General features: G+C 37.4%; 1 protein-coding gene across 1 annotated transcript in view; it reads right to left on the bottom strand.

Moving 5' to 3' along the window:
• Window positions 1-9147: 9147 nt before the first annotated feature.
• The window catches only part of LOC139743701 (uncharacterized), a 44960-nt gene continuing 36136 nt past the window's right edge, over window positions 9148-17971 (bottom strand). The window contains exons 12-14 of the mRNA XM_071654160.1: window positions 12019-12114; window positions 10919-10992; window positions 9148-9782 (exon numbers count right to left, since the gene is read on the bottom strand). Of these exons, the coding sequence (XP_071510261.1) occupies window positions 9165-9782; window positions 10919-10992; window positions 12019-12114 (788 nt within the window). The 3' untranslated portion in view covers window positions 9148-9164. The remainder of the gene's footprint in view (window positions 9783-10918; window positions 10993-12018; window positions 12115-17971) is intronic.

The raw sequence follows: 17971 nt of genomic DNA, 5'->3' as shown, positions 1-17971 counted from the left end.
GGAAGGTGAATGTGCTGGTTTCACCCACATGTTTGTTTTGGGTTTTTTTTCAGAGTCATATTTAGTGCTCCCTCTAATGTAACAGTATTTCTTATACTTTCTTCACTCCTCCAAAGTGCACAAACTATTTATTTTGAATTTTTCAGTTTTTGAATTCTATGTGATTTGTAATGATGATGCTCGTTACCTTTCATTCTTACGTGATAAAGCATTTTGTGTATTTACTCCAGCAAGGCATGCCAGGATATTCAAACTGGATGATAAACAATAGGGAATGCGAGTCGCTCACTTCATGAAGTCGTCCCCTTCAGAGAACAGATTGATTTGCTGAAGCTAGGCCATGAATTACCATAGAATTGTTTCCCACACCAACCCAGTGTAGGTCCAAACCCATTTTCCTCTAGAATAAGGGCAAAGTACAGGTAAGGGAAGTTTTCTTACATTTAGGACTGAAATTCAGGCTGTCTGCTAAATTTTCTAATTTGTAAGAGTTAATCTCTTTCTATGCTTTGTTTGTTGATTATCAAGCACACTGGAGTGCTTCCTTTGCCAATTAGCACAGATGTCTGGACACCATATTGTAAATGAATATACATGTAGTTACATTTCATACCTAATCTCCCTAATCCCCATTGTGTAACAGTTGCATTGTCATTACACTCTAAAGGCACATTACTACATCTGAGTGGGCACGCTAACTTCACAGCTAGACAGGTTCTCGTACCCATAGGTCTATTTTGGATGGCCTCATACAGTTAGTGAATGCTGATGAGTAAGGTTGGAAAGTTATCCCGTTCCTTAACCCTATTCCCACCGGGGAGGGGGGGGGGGGTATTTTGGCCCCCCCCCCCTCGACGTTTTGCGTGATTATTCTGCAACGCGTGATGCTCTCGCTGCGACATTTTATGACTCTTTTCTTTCAAGTATCGCGCAACTTATGAGACCAAATTTGTTGCTCCCGGGCATACCATTTTTGGAGCCACGCCCCTTTGAAAAAAATTTGTCGACCCAAAAATAGCTCAAAAACATGATTTTGTGTACAAATCCAATGTAAATTGTTTTTTTGCAATTGATTCATATGAAAATAAATATTTTTACTTTCAATGACTGATAATGATTTATTTTAGCCTGATTATGCCTTAAATAGTTTCTGCGACAAATTTTGATGAAAAAACAACAAAAACAAAACGTTAAAAAAGAAATACATAAGAAATCATTAAGAAGCCGAATTTTTGCTTCAATGTTATTGTTGAGGATATTGAAAAGAATATGTTCTCCAAAAATTAGAAGTCTTGGAGCTTTATTTTTTTATTTGTAGGCAAAAAAATTATTTTTGCATAGATTAGCATAAATTAATTAATATAAAATACATAGATAAAAATTTGAAAAATCTAACTATAGAGTCTTGTAGATTACATTGGCCTCTACCTTAGTGCAAATTTTTGCAAGGATTGCGCGATTCACGACCGAGATCTGAAGGGGGGGCCAAAAGCCCCTCCGGTGGTTTCAAGTCCCTCAAAAAACCCGGTGGGATTAGGGGTAATGAATTCTGAAATCCTCATAGACTTAATACACAGTCCACCAGGTTCTTGTGTGGTATGGGCCTAGGCACATACATGGTTAGTATCTGGATTAGATTTACTAATCCTTTCAGTTCTCTTCCCCCCCCCCCCCCCAAAAAAAAAAAAAAAAAGAGATGAAAAGACTAGGTGACTACCCTTCATGTCCATTTGAGTATGAGAGTCTCTCTGTTTGCATGTGGTGAGTGTAGTGATGATGCTCAGTGTCTGGCTCAAGATCGTTCCAATGTTAATTAAACAGGGCCCAGTTGTAGAGGTGGTGAAAAGTCAGTTTCTTTCATGATGGTGACCTCTAATTGTCTCTGAAAATATTTCTCTCTTCTGCACATATCTTAACCTGAAATTTTATTATTTCAATCCTTAATTGTTTAATTGTTAGTACTTTTATTATCATCATTATTTCTATTTTTATTATTGTTTTCTGTATCGTTGTTATTACTAGTATTATTGTTATTATTGTTATTCTATTACCTGCATTGTTATTATTATTGTTATTATTATTGTTATTATTACTGTTGTTATTATCGTTATCTTAACTTCTGCAAAATACTTTACTCATATCATTAACAATAATTTTGTTGGTATAATTGAAATATCAATATGTTCATAATTCACCTCTTAACTGTCCTCGATTTTTCATGAAATTTCAATACTGACATGACCTGTAATTAAAATCCATGTACTTTTATGATACTGTATTAGCACCTTACATCATTACGAATGGAGTGTGATTCTGTATTTGCTGCCTTTGATGGAAGGATAATAGTCTGAGAAGGCAAAATAGAATGACATGTTTTATTTTTATGCCAAACAAACAAGCATACATTTATGTGGAAAAAGCCTTTGCAAGTTTTTGTTTTGTTTTGGGTTTTTTGTAAAACAGACTCAAGCCCAAGGAAGTGTTATGATGCTGAAATTTGATTTCTAAATGGAAAATATCTTCACATTTGCAATGGAATTATGGAAATTTTGGAAATTTCACATTTGCAATGAAATTCATTGGGAAGGTTTGTCAGTACAGGAGGGACCTTATCATCTTCTTTGCAATTCAACATGTTCAGATCAAGGCAGGCAAATTATGCTGGTGATTTGTGTAGCAAGCCCTAAAGGAAAGTAATTATTTACAAGCTGTATGAAACCTTGATGAATAGAATCCCTTGAAAACTTACCCAATAGTAAATGAAAGTGAGACTTAACATTGCAAGTACATTTGCAGTCAGTTTCTGCGAATGATTGTATTTAAAGAAAGAGCATATGCATGACTCTTTTTTTTATCTGTTAAACAGTTTTGTTTTGGAGCAGTCCTCTTCCCTGAACCTCTTGATAAATAGACAAGGAAGAATCCTTAAACATTATTTTTCAAGTATTCTGGGTTTTCTTTTGGTTTTGTTTGTTTTATTGGCTTCGCTTTATGCCTCTTGCTAACTTTGACTCCACTTTCACGACCACATTCACTGTAATGGTGTGATAAAATGTTTGCCCAAGTGCTATAATTTACTCACTTATAAGTGCATACAAAAAGCATAATACATTGTATGTGCCATGGGCAAAAGTATTGTTTTTGTGTATAACTTTGTATGTGTCATACATTGTTATACTGGGCTAGTTTGCACCTTGTTGTAACCCTGTTTAGATCACTGATCTCTATCTAAGGTTGGATCTAGATTTCCCATTAGCCTTTTCATGCTGTACAAACAATTGAAGCTGCCGCACCACCGCCATGTTTGATACCAGGCACACTCTGTTATCGAGAATTCGCACACATTTTCCAGAAGAGACTGTCACCAAGATCATGTGATGTTGTGAGCTCCATACACAAAGTGAATGGGCGATGTGCGTGGTAAGATGGCGATGAAGTGGCTTCAAAGCGATTTGCCAGTGAGACATCCAGACACTTCATATAGAGATCAGTGGTTGAGATACACTTCAGGGCCCATGTTTGTGACGCAGCTTGTGGTGTGAATCACTGTTCTTTGCATCATTCGTGGGTATTTACAGTCGTTATCAAGAATGAGCAGAAGCAGCTTGCATATTTAGGAATTCAACTACAGTCTGTGCTTCATTCTGTTTCAAATCCAGTTATTTCAAAAGTTAATTTTCAGTTTAATTTCATTTTAGAGAGGTCAGAAATAACAAAACCCTTGTATAACAAGGTGATTTTTGCAGATCCCAACACTCTATATTTCTTTGCTTAAATTGTACCCTGATACAGTGAGTTTCCTGATATAATGAGGTAATTTTCATGGTTTTTATTTTGTAGTGTGTCATCTCGTCCCTTTTGCCGTGAACTTTAAAAACACTTGAAATGAGAGAAACGAAAAGTAAAAAGTATGACTGATGAAAGACTGTTGTATGGAAACACACATTTATATCGTCAGGGTTTTTCATCCTCACCCAAAGTGATTGTGACTAGGCTAAGTGCCCTGATGAGGAAGTCACATTTCTAGTTTGACATTTCCTTGTCTGCTCCAGACCTGCATAGTTCTCTTCATGACTCATATCCATTCATATGATGCTGCTTTGAAAAATGTTATTTGTAATTTTTCTCTTTTGGGGGGATGGGGGATGTGACGGACAGGGTTTGAAGTGCTACTACAAGAGAGGTTTCACTGGCTTGGACACTTATGCATGAGCTTAATCCAAGTAGGGCCAGTCCAAAATATTCATGGGCTGATTTCCAAAAAGGACACTTGAAACATTTTGCTCTGTGACCGTTATTTTCGTGAAATTTAAAGCGGAATATCTCAATGTGTTTAAATGCTTATGTGTGTGTGTGTGTGTGTGTGTGTGTGGTTTTCTTTGTTTGTTTTTGTTTTTGTCTGATGCACGCAATCGCGTGCTCCCATCCTATCGTGTGTAGAGTCTCATGAATTAAACTGAGATGTGCATGCATGAACCATGACTATTTCTTGTGGCCATATCACAACATGTTGGGCTGTACTTTATTGAAAGAAGAAGAAGTAACAGGTCATGAATCCTTGGTCACATTTTCATTTACGATGTTGTCACGGCTCACATTAAATGCTATGCAGAGCGCCATCTGAAGCCTACAACCCACAAGCTTTACAGTTGACATTGCAGCATTGTTGGACAACCCTCTATGGCACTATCATAGTATTTACCTGACAAAGCAGCATGCGTCTTTACTGCTGCAGCAGATTTGGGAGAACTCTGGACGCGTTCAAGAAGGATAAAGTGATTGATACTTTTCAGCTTGTACAATCCAGTGACGGATCCAGGCATGGGCACACCAGGCACCCCCTCTTAATTTTTTGTTAAAACAAAAGAATTAAAAAGAAAAAATGGGGGGGGCACATGCCCCCCCTTTTAATTTTGTAAAGGCCCCCCCCCCCCCCCCCCCCCCCTTTACAGAATTCCTTGATCCGCCCCTGCAATCAGTGTCAGGTGTTTGTTGATACGAAACGCTTTTTTCCAACATACTTGTTTCTGTTTCATTCAGGTGTATGTTCAAGCCTTTAAACAATTGAAAGCAATCCTTTGTGGATCTCTTTGATAATCAAACTTAGGACAAGACAGTAGACTCCTACTAAAGTGTTGATGTTCTTTTCCTGTTCACATAACCTGCGACAGGTTCCCGGTATAAATCTATCATTTTTTAAGACCCCACGACCCGAGTATCGAGTTTTTAACACTGAGCAGAGGTTATATAGAACAAGAAGAAGTCTTGTTACACACGAAACCGAAAAAGAAATAAATTTACGTGTACAGACAGCGACTGCAATATATCTTGGCAATATTACCGGACCAATATTTCAATATGTCAGCATTGTGTAAATCTTGTTTCTGTGTTACCCCCTCCTTTGGCATGGTCATTCATCTGACGAGGTGTACATTTCTGGGTACATTGAAAGTTCATTGCAACGATTGTATCGGGCTCACCAAGGCGTATTGATACGGTATTGTCGTTCATGAAAGTTCGTGCCGATGATAAAACTTGTGTGACATTTCACAAGCGTTAGTATCATTCCAATAGTTTATGTTCATTTAGCAGCCTCGTAAGTACTGGTTCACACAACTGTTTTTTAAACACTTCCGTGTTTTCTTGTTTAATTCCTCACTCAGTTGCGTTTTTATTATTCACGATCTATAATGCTCACCTGTGAGACAGCGAAACACGTTTGAAATGTCTCCACGGGTGCTTTGTTGAGACCTCTTGTGTGACTGAGAATGTAGAGGAAAATGTTGTATAAATGTATTTGCAAGTTAATATTTGGGTATCACTGTAAGAAGTTTTCCTATTTGTATTATTATTATTATAATTGTGAATATTATTACAATGGATGTTTCCAAAATGGTAGTGCTTTGTTAGGAAATACGAACGGATTTTAAAACGAAATTGAAACGCGCCTTGCTTGTGTCTTGACTATTGTTTGCGCCACTCTTTCATCACAAAATGTTTGTTTATGAGAAGTAATTTTTCTCCTTTCGTCCCCGTCACACTAGAGCGTATCGAGCCAACGAATGCCCGACAAATTCTAAATTTGAAGATACGTTCGCATCTGTCGCTAATACTAAAATAGTTCGTAATATGTTTGATGTATTAGCAACGGATGCGAACGTACAATTTTTTATCTTCAAATTTTGAATTCATCGAGCTTTCGTTAGCTCGATACGCTGTTGTGTGGCGAGGCCTGAAAGAAATGTGTGCAAGGAGACAAGAATTAGGCATATGCGCGTGTGTTGTGTGTGTGTGTGTGTGTGTGTGTGTGTGTGTGTGTGTGTGTGCGTGTGTTGTGTGTGTGTGCGTGTGTGTGTGTGTGCGTGTGTGCGTGTGTGTGTCTTTGCATAATTATGCTGTAAAGCTATGTTGGTTGTTCGCGTTCTTGCTTCCATTCAACAGCCAGAAAGAAAAAGAAAATGCATTTTATTGTATAATATAATCATTCAGCATCATCATAGATGGACTTAAGGTGGGACCCACCTTTCATTAGGCTTGCTTTGTTTCAATTTGTTTTTGGATATCTCCGCCATTTCAAAACAAGTTTTCATCAAATGAACTTTGAATTCCTCTTGATCATTAGGTATGCAGTGTAGCATTTCATAAAGTGGTTTAAAGCGGTGGCTGAATCCTTACCTCAACCAATACTATACTGTATACCTTCCCTTCAAAACGCGCGCGCGCACACACACACACACACACACACAGATAAAGACATATTAACGTGTATTCACTATGCAACGTACAAAGTGGGAAATAAGTAAAGCTCTTTTTTCACTTGTAATTCGCTATTCTGTAAATTATCCATCCTAGTTTGGTGGGTGGTCGTGTAACGTGAAGTTTCGGTTTTAGCAAGTCCCGTGATATCCATGTATCATTAAACACTTGATTGATATAGGCCCTATTATATTTGATCAGTAACACAGAATGAGAATGGAGAGTATAGAATAAGACATCAGTACGAATAAGAGCAGCACAACCAGAAGATAGACAGAGGCAGATAGGAGGAGGAGGTTTCCATGGTTACGACTCGTCGCTTTGGCTTGGGATGAAGAGGGAGCCTTTCGTCTCGATCCTCAAAGTTTGAAGAACATTTAATGGCTCACCTATCTACAAAGTCTCACGCATTATGCGCAGGACTCACTCCTGAACAGTCGTTCTCACGCTCGTATGCGTGACAATTTTTTTTTAAACAAAATAGTCCCAAATAAATGAATAACAGATTAAAAAACGCGTGCGCGCGCACACACACACACACACCCACACCCACATATCCAAACCAACATGGATTTCCGACCACAAAAAAAAAAAAATGCGTATTTTGAAGCATGATTTCTTTTTACCAGAGTAAGCCAAGGTATTATATTTGATATGATCTGACGATTTACAACTTAAATAATTATTACACTGGAGCTACTCACCATGACGGGGATTTTTGTCCCTACACCCCCAACCCCCCCCCCCCCCCCCCCCCCCACCCCCGAAAAAGTTTTTGTTCACTGCACCACTGATAATAGTGATAATGCAAAATTCGCAATAAAAAATATTAACACTGATAGTAGCACTACTAGTGATAGTAACGTTAATAGCAATATTGATTACATATAATTGTGGAAGTATACAGAAATAATGATAGCAACATACGATAATCATGATAATTGTAATCATGTTAATGACAATCAAAATACAGAAGTCTCCGCATTTTTTGTGAGAATTTTACTTATTCAAAGCAAAGACAACCCTAGGCCAAATGTTAGAATTCAAGAATCCAACACGTCCAAATCCTTGAATCTTAAATTTGACTGAATTCAACTGATGTTTCCATGCTCTTTTCACAGTCAAACATGAAACAAACCTAATACATGGGAGATTTTAAACGAATAGTTATTTCTTACATGATCATAGAGTTGCAAAACAAGTGAGACAAAATTGATTACAAGTACGTGCTACAAGTTTTAAAGTACGACTGGGCCACCAGGAGGTGAAGGTGGATCCAGGATACCAATTTTTAGTGTCCCGGCTACCGGACCACCATCTGATGTCAAGCCATGCCTAATGGATTCAATAAGTTATTAGGGAACTTTAAATTTGCGACGTGGACGTTTGAGACGACGACGATTATTGCGTTGGCCGTTCTCCCCCTGGGCCTTCCCTACGGAGTGCTGAAAAGTAGCTGAGATTATGCGGAGACGCATCCTATTAAAAAAATAATAATAATGAATAAAAAATAAATGACGCTCATACAAACAGTGCATCAACATGATTAAGTACTAGTAGCTCTCTGCGTCATGAATTAATTGAGCGGACGTAAAATTAGCCCAGAACGCGTAGTGACAACTCAGACGACGCGAGTTACAAATAGATCGATTTTGATAAGCAATTTTGCGTATGCTCAGAACTGGTTGTTTGTTTTTTTCCTCTGAACGTCTTCGTCGCGAAAATCTAAAGCTCCCTTTGAATGAAAGTTGGCTCATGGTGTTCACTGTGGCATAATCATTATCTCTTGGAAAGAAAAAAAATAGAGTGTCTAGTGAAGTACGAGCTGAAATTTTCGCGGTGGTTTTACTTTCGCGAATTTCGCGAATCACTTTTGAACCGCGAAAATAACAACACGCGAAAATAACAACGCGCAAATAACAAAGTCCAGTTAGATCAACCCTCGCAACCGCGAAATTAACAACACGCGAATATGACCCTTTGAATATAGTTGGCGGGAATCCACTGAAATTTGATCAGTTTTTCTAGAAGGTTCTGGAAGAAACGAGAAGGCCTATAGCAATGGACTGTCTGGTAGAAGTTTAAAAGAACTGGATTTTCATCTGAAGGGTGCCACCGCGGGCTGTCTGAGATACGCTGTCAAGAAGGCCGACGAATAGGTGTAAGTAGACTTAAGGGGTCTTACAACAGGTAATATGTTTCTAATTCTATCCAGCTGTTTTTGTTCAAAACGTCTTATTGCCTGTAAGAATGTGAACAAAATAAATAAGAGGGCTAGCCGCTGCCATGGCAACCCTTCAAAAGGGCGGGTTTTAGTCACATTCATTTGATATGCTAGTTCATGATGTATACAGGTCACTGGAATGATAATATTCTTCTTAGAACCTCATCTGTCAAAATTTAGGAGCTTAGAAATGTTGCGGTGCCGCTGCTGGATTGTGCTTTGACCAATTACCTCGTCTCGGGTAAGATAACGATAGCAACTTGGGGAGATTGGCGTAGGTGTGACTGTGCATTTCAGTCGGCCCGCTTGTTCTCTCTCGTTTGCCATGAGACGATGCGGGTAAGCTCCCAGCTGCTCTCGTTGTCACTAGCGGAATGTCGTAGATTTTTTCGTCTTCAGGTCGCACGCTCCATTTGTAATCACCGAAATGGGTAACTTGTCGTCCGCTGGGAGGTGTTGGTAACCTGTCACGGTCAGCGGCCATCCCCCGCATCATGGGCAAACTCTCCGAGGTCGTTTCGATTGCCTGCGTCATCGCGGTCAGACTGTCCAAGGCTTTCCTCGAATTACTCTTCGGTCTATCGGACGTCGGGAGGACGTAGTCTGGGGGCGTTCTAGTTGTCTGCGGCGCCAGGGGCGCACTAATTACACCTCCCGAAGATGAGGTCACAGACTGTTGGGTAGAACTTGGGGCAATCGTATCTGTGACATTCCATATTTCAGCTGTGACCGATGCTGTCCCTCGTAGCTCGACACTGCTGGTGTTTGTCGCTGGATGCTGATTGAATTTCTCTACCAGATTCTGTTGATAAAGATTTCCAAAATGATTTTTAAAAATTATTAAAAAAAATATAACATCCATACATCACTGATGAAATTCTTGATATCATTTTTTCAAAGATAAATGGCTATAAACCTCAAGATCTCGTATCTAAAGCCTGCGTTGAATGGACGTCCATAGACATGACGTTTCACGCGGCATGGATAGATCTCACTGGACGGATACATTGGGTGGGGGGGGGGGGGGGTGAGGAGGAGCTCCGCTTGAACCTATTATTTGCCATTGTTGTAAAAACCTCGTCATAGCGAGAACTATAAAAATTATGACAATTACTTAAACAACGGGGTTCTTGCTTCATCGGTTTACAAAACAAAGGAATATATATACCGGAAGTTGGGACCTGCAAAATTACCTTGATATTAAAAGGGTTTGTATATGACAAGTTTCCGACGTCTTAAATTTATAGCAGTTTTTATAATGCTAATGTGGATGATTATCAACTATAAGATGACTATCATGTTTACCAATTTTCTTGGTAAAATTATATATATATATATATATATATATATATATATATATATATATATATTTCACTATCTTTGCTACTTATTTTGTTATGTTTCTCATTATCAACATTGTATCATTCAACTATACCTATTCAATCAAACGCAATTTATTCATAATTTCAGCAGTAACGTAAAAAGACACAAACAAACGTGATTATGTACAAAGTCATTAGAACAAAGAAAAAAGAGTTGAGTTAGAACATGGTGCGTGCCCCTCGTAAAGTAGGCCTATATAGTGCTTATAACATCATAAATAGGGATTCACATAACAATGAAATATTGTAAGATAAACGTAAAAGATGAAAACATTCATCATACACGTAAGGATCAGTCTGCAAGTAAGTTTGATGGAGAAGAAAAAGAATATGTATATATATATATATATATATATATATATATATATATATAATATACACATACATATACGTATACATACATACATATGTTATATAAGATGTCATATCATATAATATCAGAAAATCAGGAATTTTCGAAACCACAAAGGATGATGAATGGATTATGGAGAAAATACGGCAATTAAAAAGAAAAAGATATTCAGAAAAATAAGACATGAAAAGTAAAGTATTTTACCGCTATCCCATTTTCCGATGAAGGTCCTGTTCCTTTGTCACCATCCACCGATATTCGACTGCTTCTTTGTCGCCCTGGTAAACCGAAAGAAATTTTAAACAGATACTATACTTATAAGAAAACAGATTTGCAAAAGTAATGATTATGCTTATAATCATTTCTCACGTAATCTCCTAACGTTTATCTACTACTGGCAAGAGAGATATGATTTCTTGCCGTATTTACTTGCATTGCTATTTCATGTTCTTGTTGTTGTTGTTGCTGTTGTTGTTGTTGTTCTTCTTCTTCTTCTTCTTCTTCTTCTTCTTCTTCTTCTTCTTCTTCTTCTTCTTCTTCTTCTTCTTAACGACTGGCAAAAGATTGATGACTGGCAAAGATCTCCTTAAACTTCTCGATCTTTTGTCAGTGTGACCGCGCCTATTTCAACTGAAACATGTTTGCTTCCATCACTTGTCTTCGGCACTGTCGCACATTATGTACACAAGCTGGAAGACTCGTTTGCGAAACGTTCTCGAAAGATTCATTTAAAACATTTAAAGTCATGCCAAAATTCTGAACACGTTGAAAATTTTGTCACGAATTTCACGCCATAACAGGCATCCTCCCACATGTTGCCACGAGTGTTTCTCGGTAATGGCACGAAATGGTACGACAGCTCGTGCCAAAGCGGAAACCATGCACGGCCCAAACTCCATTATGATTTATTCGTGCATTTATTGTGTAACGGTGATGGATCAATATATTGTGAACTTTCCCATGACTTCATTAGACCTTAACTTGGACAATTTTAAGAAGAAAGGTAAATTGTATTCCTTTTCATCATTATGATTATACAAGACAAGCCAGGCATTTTAAGAATCGCTAAAGCATCACATATTCCTAAAAGTTCGTTCCAACATAACCACATATTTGTGTACGTACATTATACTAATTTTAGCATGATAATTATGATTTACTTCATGTACATTACTATCACATTTGCAACAAAAAAAGAAAGTAAAAGTACAATGTCAATCTTTTATCCAGTGTCATCAACGAAAAAAACAACAACAACAATCATATCCTTAATATTATTTTGTATAGAAAATGTGCTAACTCACATCTTCTGATGAGAGCGATGACAGTGAAGATAAGAACAAAGAGGGAAGTGGCCGTGACGAATCCGATAGTGAAAGATTGCCACTGGAATTTAAATCCTACAAAAGGAGAGGCGGAAAAATAATGAGTTTTATTCGAAAATGAAATGAGATTCGTTATTCCTGAAGTTCGTCGTTCCGAAATAGACAAAGTCCCTAAACACAATAATGTTCGTTAATCGTAAAATGAATTAGGGCTCACATGGTTCATGAATGCGAATTTATTTTTGTGGCGTTATTCCGAGATTCGATGATTTAAAAAAAAATGAAATCTGGTTCGTTATTCTGAAGGTTCCTTTCATAATCTTGAAAAAAAAAGCATTCTGATGATTTTAATCCCAAAGTAAAACAAGTGCGTAATAAAAAAAAAAAAATCCTTCGAAACAACAAACGTAATTGCCCCTTTCGGATTAACGAACCTTCGTACTAAGTAGAACCTCTTGATAACGAACTGTAGGGGGAGGTATCGGACTGTCTTCACTCACTGTGGAAAAGTGACGAATGGAGTCCAAGCGCCGCATTACTGATCAAAAGTTTGTGATTTCAAAACGTTAAAACGTTCAAACCTTACCCCCTTCATCTCTAGAGGCCGCATTAAAGAGGAAATCCACCTCAAAATAGATAAACTCCAAAAGAAAGAGGAAATTAAAACCCCGAAACAGAACTTTCTAAAAAAAATAACCAAATTTGGATAAGAAATAAGGAAGCAAACAAGCAAAGAGTAATGTTACACAGACTATCTTTGTTAGATATAATAGAAATGATACAAAGTTTATTAACATTATTCCATTGGAATTGCCAGAGTAAAGATACATTTTTACAAGCTTAAAAGGAGAAAATTTAAATTATTACATTTCATTTTAATGAAACATGCATAGATTCTCGATACAACGGTATACAGCTGGTAAACTGGTTAGAGACCTCATTAACACTCATAATTATTATCGTATCACGTTTAATCACATATCACTAAATGAACTTGTGCAGTAGGGAATCGCTCTTTGTTTTGTTCTTTTCTCTTGTTATTTTTTAGGATGATTGTGTCGGCTTAAGTAGGTCGCTCTTATGTTTACATTGAAGCTAGTCGAATCATAACAAACCTATTTATACGTCATTTTGATTTCGGGGAAGCTAATTTTTTTGTTGTGTGTATAGTATCACTTTCTCTTCGTGTCACGATCGCACGTGAGTCATGAATTTCGAAATTCGTCTTTAGTCATTTTCATCAACTGTTTCCGTACCCGTATATCCTTGATGAAAATACGACGAGTCTGTTTGTAAATGTTTAAAGTTTGCGTCCCACGCGTTCTTAGCCTTTCTCCGTCGTACGAGAGAATAGCAAGCTTTAGATCCTTGACGCGAACGATACGACAATGAGGAAGACGACTCAGCCTCCCCGGGTTGGACAATGGACACAGCTGTCTCGCGCATGTGCAGAACACCATTTTTAGCCTAATTAGCGTCGTCTTAGGGTTCTCATCGCAGATCTGAGGCTCGCTAATGGCTCCAGCGTGAAAGACGGCTAATGTCGAGTTTTCGATTCAAGACGCTAAACACTATAGGGGAAAAAAATTAGTAATGATAATAATGATACTTGTAATACTCTACTTTTACTTTTACATTTCCGGGACGATGCTGTATGTAGGATTGTATCCTCGGCTGCTTTTGATCTTTCCAATTAACATCGCCTTGGCTAATCTCATTCAAACATGTATCTTTAAATTCTTAATATATATATATATATATATATATATATATATATATATATATATATATACATAATCTATGGGACATACACATAGCAGGTGGCAGGGAGGGGTGAAAACTACTTGAGACCAAGGACCTTTCTATAGTTGCTCATAATCAAAATCCACAATTCTTCCAATACACGTCTAGTTTCTTCTTAAAAGCATTAACAGAGCACGCCGAGACCGAGATCGAGACTGCCGACATCATTATCAATAATGATGATAAATTCAAAAGATAATGTTTATCTGCGCGTGCGCGAAACAGTTGTTCCCGTGTTGAAAGCATTAGAGCTGTAAATGCAGCTCTATGGATGAAAGTGATCGCACAGTCGCGACGTTACTGAATGGGTTGTCTACCTCCCATGATACACCGGCCTATATCATTGTATATAGTGCTGGTGACTATCACATTCCATTATACACTCTGTATGGCTGATGGCCAATGTTATGATGATCAGAGGAATAATGAAGTCCCATAGAACCATTGATAGCCTACAATCGATTATCTCATACGCAGTATTGAAAAAAAAAGTAGTAATAAAAGAGGAATTGTGGTATATGGGTTGTGTTTTATGTTTGTTGAAAAAAAAAGCATCAGCGTGTAGGATTACGGAATTTATGTAATGACATTGTATGAACTGGTTTGTATAATGTGTTTCCATTGATGAAATTGATTACGAAATTGGTGTAAAGATTTTGTATACATTTGTTCGTACAATTTGTTTCCATTGATTAAGAATAAAATATTCTTCAAAAAAAAAATTTCATCACCGGAGAAATGTTATGGTAATTGATTTGTCATTATAACAATAATCATATCCACATCTTGATAGAAATTGCTGATTATCATAACAATACTAATTTCTTTTTCTTTTTTTCTTCTCGTAAAATGTATTTCTAATAATTTCTAACTTGCTGGTTGACCAGCAAAGGCGCATCGAACTCTTCAAACCATCCTGCACAAGCCAAAATACTTCCACTACGTATAGGTATAGGCCTGCCCCTTTACATGACAAGGAAATCAAATCATCTTATTAAAGTCACTATATTTAATCTACAGATGAAACAAAAACCTGGCTTTAGTGCTTCGAAATGTTTCTTGAAATGTGAGTTAGGGATAGAAACAACCAATGTAAAATGTTAATCAATATCAATACCAAGTATTGTTGAAGGTATACATTATGTGAATAATACTTATATTATAACTGTTTCTGGAATAAACCCTCAACAGTTCTGGCTTATTGAGAAAATTAGTGATATCTCCTTACGTTTTAGGCTTTACCACCTATATAGTACTGAGTGTGATGTTTGTTTGTTTTTTTTAGATACGACTGAACCATACATTATGCATCAAATGTGGTAACCCGAACATTTTTTGAATCACTGCTGCAGCAGCTCCTTAACATTGGTGAAAGTCTGAACCCCCCCCCCACCCCCCCCCCCCCCCCATGATATTTTGTTCACAGAATACCATCCACGTGTAGCATTAAAAGGAATAATACACCTGTATAGTTGATTAATTTCCTTCACCATATACCATGCCTTAACGACGGTGGTGTGCTATTGAGACTATGGTACTGCATAATGTCAAGTAGATTCTACTCTTGCAAGTGACTAATTGCCCTACATCGACATAAACGATATTTATTACGTCGATGTAGAGCAAATTTATTTGTGAAGCAGTTGCAATAAAAAAAAAACGACCCGACAGAAGGATTTCATGAATTTGAATAGATTCTACTCTCCGGATTACAGAGATAACACAAAAACCTTCGGCTAGTAATCAACTTTTTATATACTTTGGAAGATCTTTTTAAACTGAAAATAATCAACATTTGATATGACATACTTCATGACGATGACACGGCACGGCACGTATCAGCTGAAGAAGATGGGAGTGTTATACTGGAATTTTAGTAAAATGTTTGTGTGTTTGTTTGTTTGTTTGTTTGTTTGTTTGTTTGTTTGTTTTTGTCAAAGATACAGTAGTACAGTACATCATCACGTATTAAGATTTTCATCTTTATATCAGTCGGCAAGAATGAGAGAAAAAAGTAAAAAAAAAAAAAGAAGAAAGAAATACGTTCATTGTAACGGGAAAGAATTTGCTGTATGAGGTATTTTGTTTACCCCCATATTTTCTCGTTTTAGGCTTAGTTTGAAAATGATTACTAGCATTCACAACCGTGACTGAGTCGGCATTCTCATACCTACCTTTCGACATACTGACTCCAGCGAGCTCACTCGATCAGTCGCTGCCACTGGCACGTCGTTTACAATCTACACCACTGAATGGTTCGATGGTTGGTTGGTTGGTATAATCAATTCTCCGTCAGATCTGCAATCGTGTTACAAACCCGGCAACTTGGAGAGGGTTCTTCTGAGAATCAAATGGTAAGGTTTGCTGATCACATGCATAGAATCATTCCTCGCTAAGGCTGCCGTCTAGCAAACTTTGGTAGTGAAATCTATTGGGGTAAAATCAGTAAGATGTCTGCGGAGTATTAAGGTTTCTCCTGCATACAGTCCAACTTCCCGAAGCTCAAAGGATAAACTGCAACAACCTGACAGTACGTGTAACGAAATCGAAAGAAGTTCCTTTCATCCATTCACTTGCTTCCAGCAAATGAGCTGTTTACATGGTACAAGGAGAATGAAAGTAAAATACATTATGTGCAGTGATCGTACGATCTCTTAATAGTAGTACCCTTCTCTTCCAACGATGATGGCATCAGTATTTTAAAGATTAATAACGTTTAAACAGATTGTGCTCAAACTTCGCGATGTTCTGCGATCATTGCTGCATTCACAAATACCAATATTCCAGTGTTCCGTCAATCCACAAATCTATTGGTATTCAAACGAGGGAGAGCACACATGTGAATTATTCATTTTCCATGACACTGCACATTGCATTTTCATAACTTTGAAGCTCCATCCACCTATCTACTGGTCTCTGTAATCAATCGTTACAGTCAGATAAAGCGGAAACGATTTTGAGATAATTTTACTGTTGATAGTGTTGAACATCCACCAGGAAATGCTTTCCGATGCACTCGAGGTGAAAGTTATATGTATATTTTTTTTGAAGTTTTCCCTGAGTGTGTGTGTGTGTGTGTGTGTGTGTGTGTGTGTGTGTGTGTGTGTGTGTGTGTGTATGTGTGTGTGTGTGTGTGTGTTTTAATGTTCGTGAAGGTAATCAAGTAGGGGAGGATATGTGTAGAGGGAAATAAGGTTGGAATGGGGAAATGTAGGGGGATCAGGGGCGGATCCAGGAATTCCGTAAAGGGGTGGGGGAGGCGCACGCGCCCCCAATTCCATTTTTCCTTTTCATTTCTCTTGTTTAAAAAAAAAAAGAACGATAATAATAAAGGGGGAGGGTCGGGAGGGGGGGGGGCGCCCGGTGCAACCCCGCCTGGATCCACCACTGGGGATATACCATTATGTGTGGGTGTTGACAGGTTCTGGAGGACAGAAGGACTTTTTTTTTCTTCTTCTTCTTTTTAAAGACATTAAATTTCAATCAATAGTTATCGAACTTTAAAAGTCCTGTTTACCTTTGGGAGCAGTGATTTTAAAAATATTCAAGATATCACTTTTGATGCGTGAGTATGATAGGTCAGTTGTATCATCCTTCCATATAAGATTTTTGCAATAAAGCCTAGAGTTATCGCTAATTTCTCATAAGACCATATAGATGGTTTAGTTTGGAAACATTGTTATCATAACTATTGTTCACATTTTTTTTTTAAACAATACTTAACATCGATTATACTGGTTCAAATTTTTACATTGGTTGTTTCTATCTCTAACTCATACTTTAGAACTATTTAGAGGCACTATCATAAAAAGAAAAAAAACAATGTGTTTTGTTTCATCTGCAAGTTGCAATCTATGACTATAAGATTAGGGTGAATGAATTTGAGTATAAATATTTTGTCAATTGACAGGGTTAATATAATTTTCACAGTGTTGGGTATGAATGTGTATTCACTAAAAGTGATTGAAATCAATAAAAAGATAATGAGGTATACATGTACAAATTGGTTGTGATAATGTTGACATAAGGTTACACACTTATGATACAATATAATGTCCGTAATAATTACAAACTTTTTGTTTTAAAAAAGTTGTTTTATTTTTACTCTTTTTGTGGGGTTGATGAAGAA

This window comes from Diadema antillarum, unplaced genomic scaffold (assembly GCF_040938485.1).
Source record: "Diadema antillarum isolate AM-2024a unplaced genomic scaffold, OU_Dant_1.0 seq00001103_RagTag, whole genome shotgun sequence".
Classification (NCBI taxonomy): Eukaryota; Metazoa; Echinodermata; class Echinoidea; order Diadematoida; family Diadematidae; genus Diadema; species Diadema antillarum.
The sequence above is the reverse complement of the archived record's forward strand: the minus strand, read 5'-3'. Positions and strand labels throughout refer to the sequence as shown.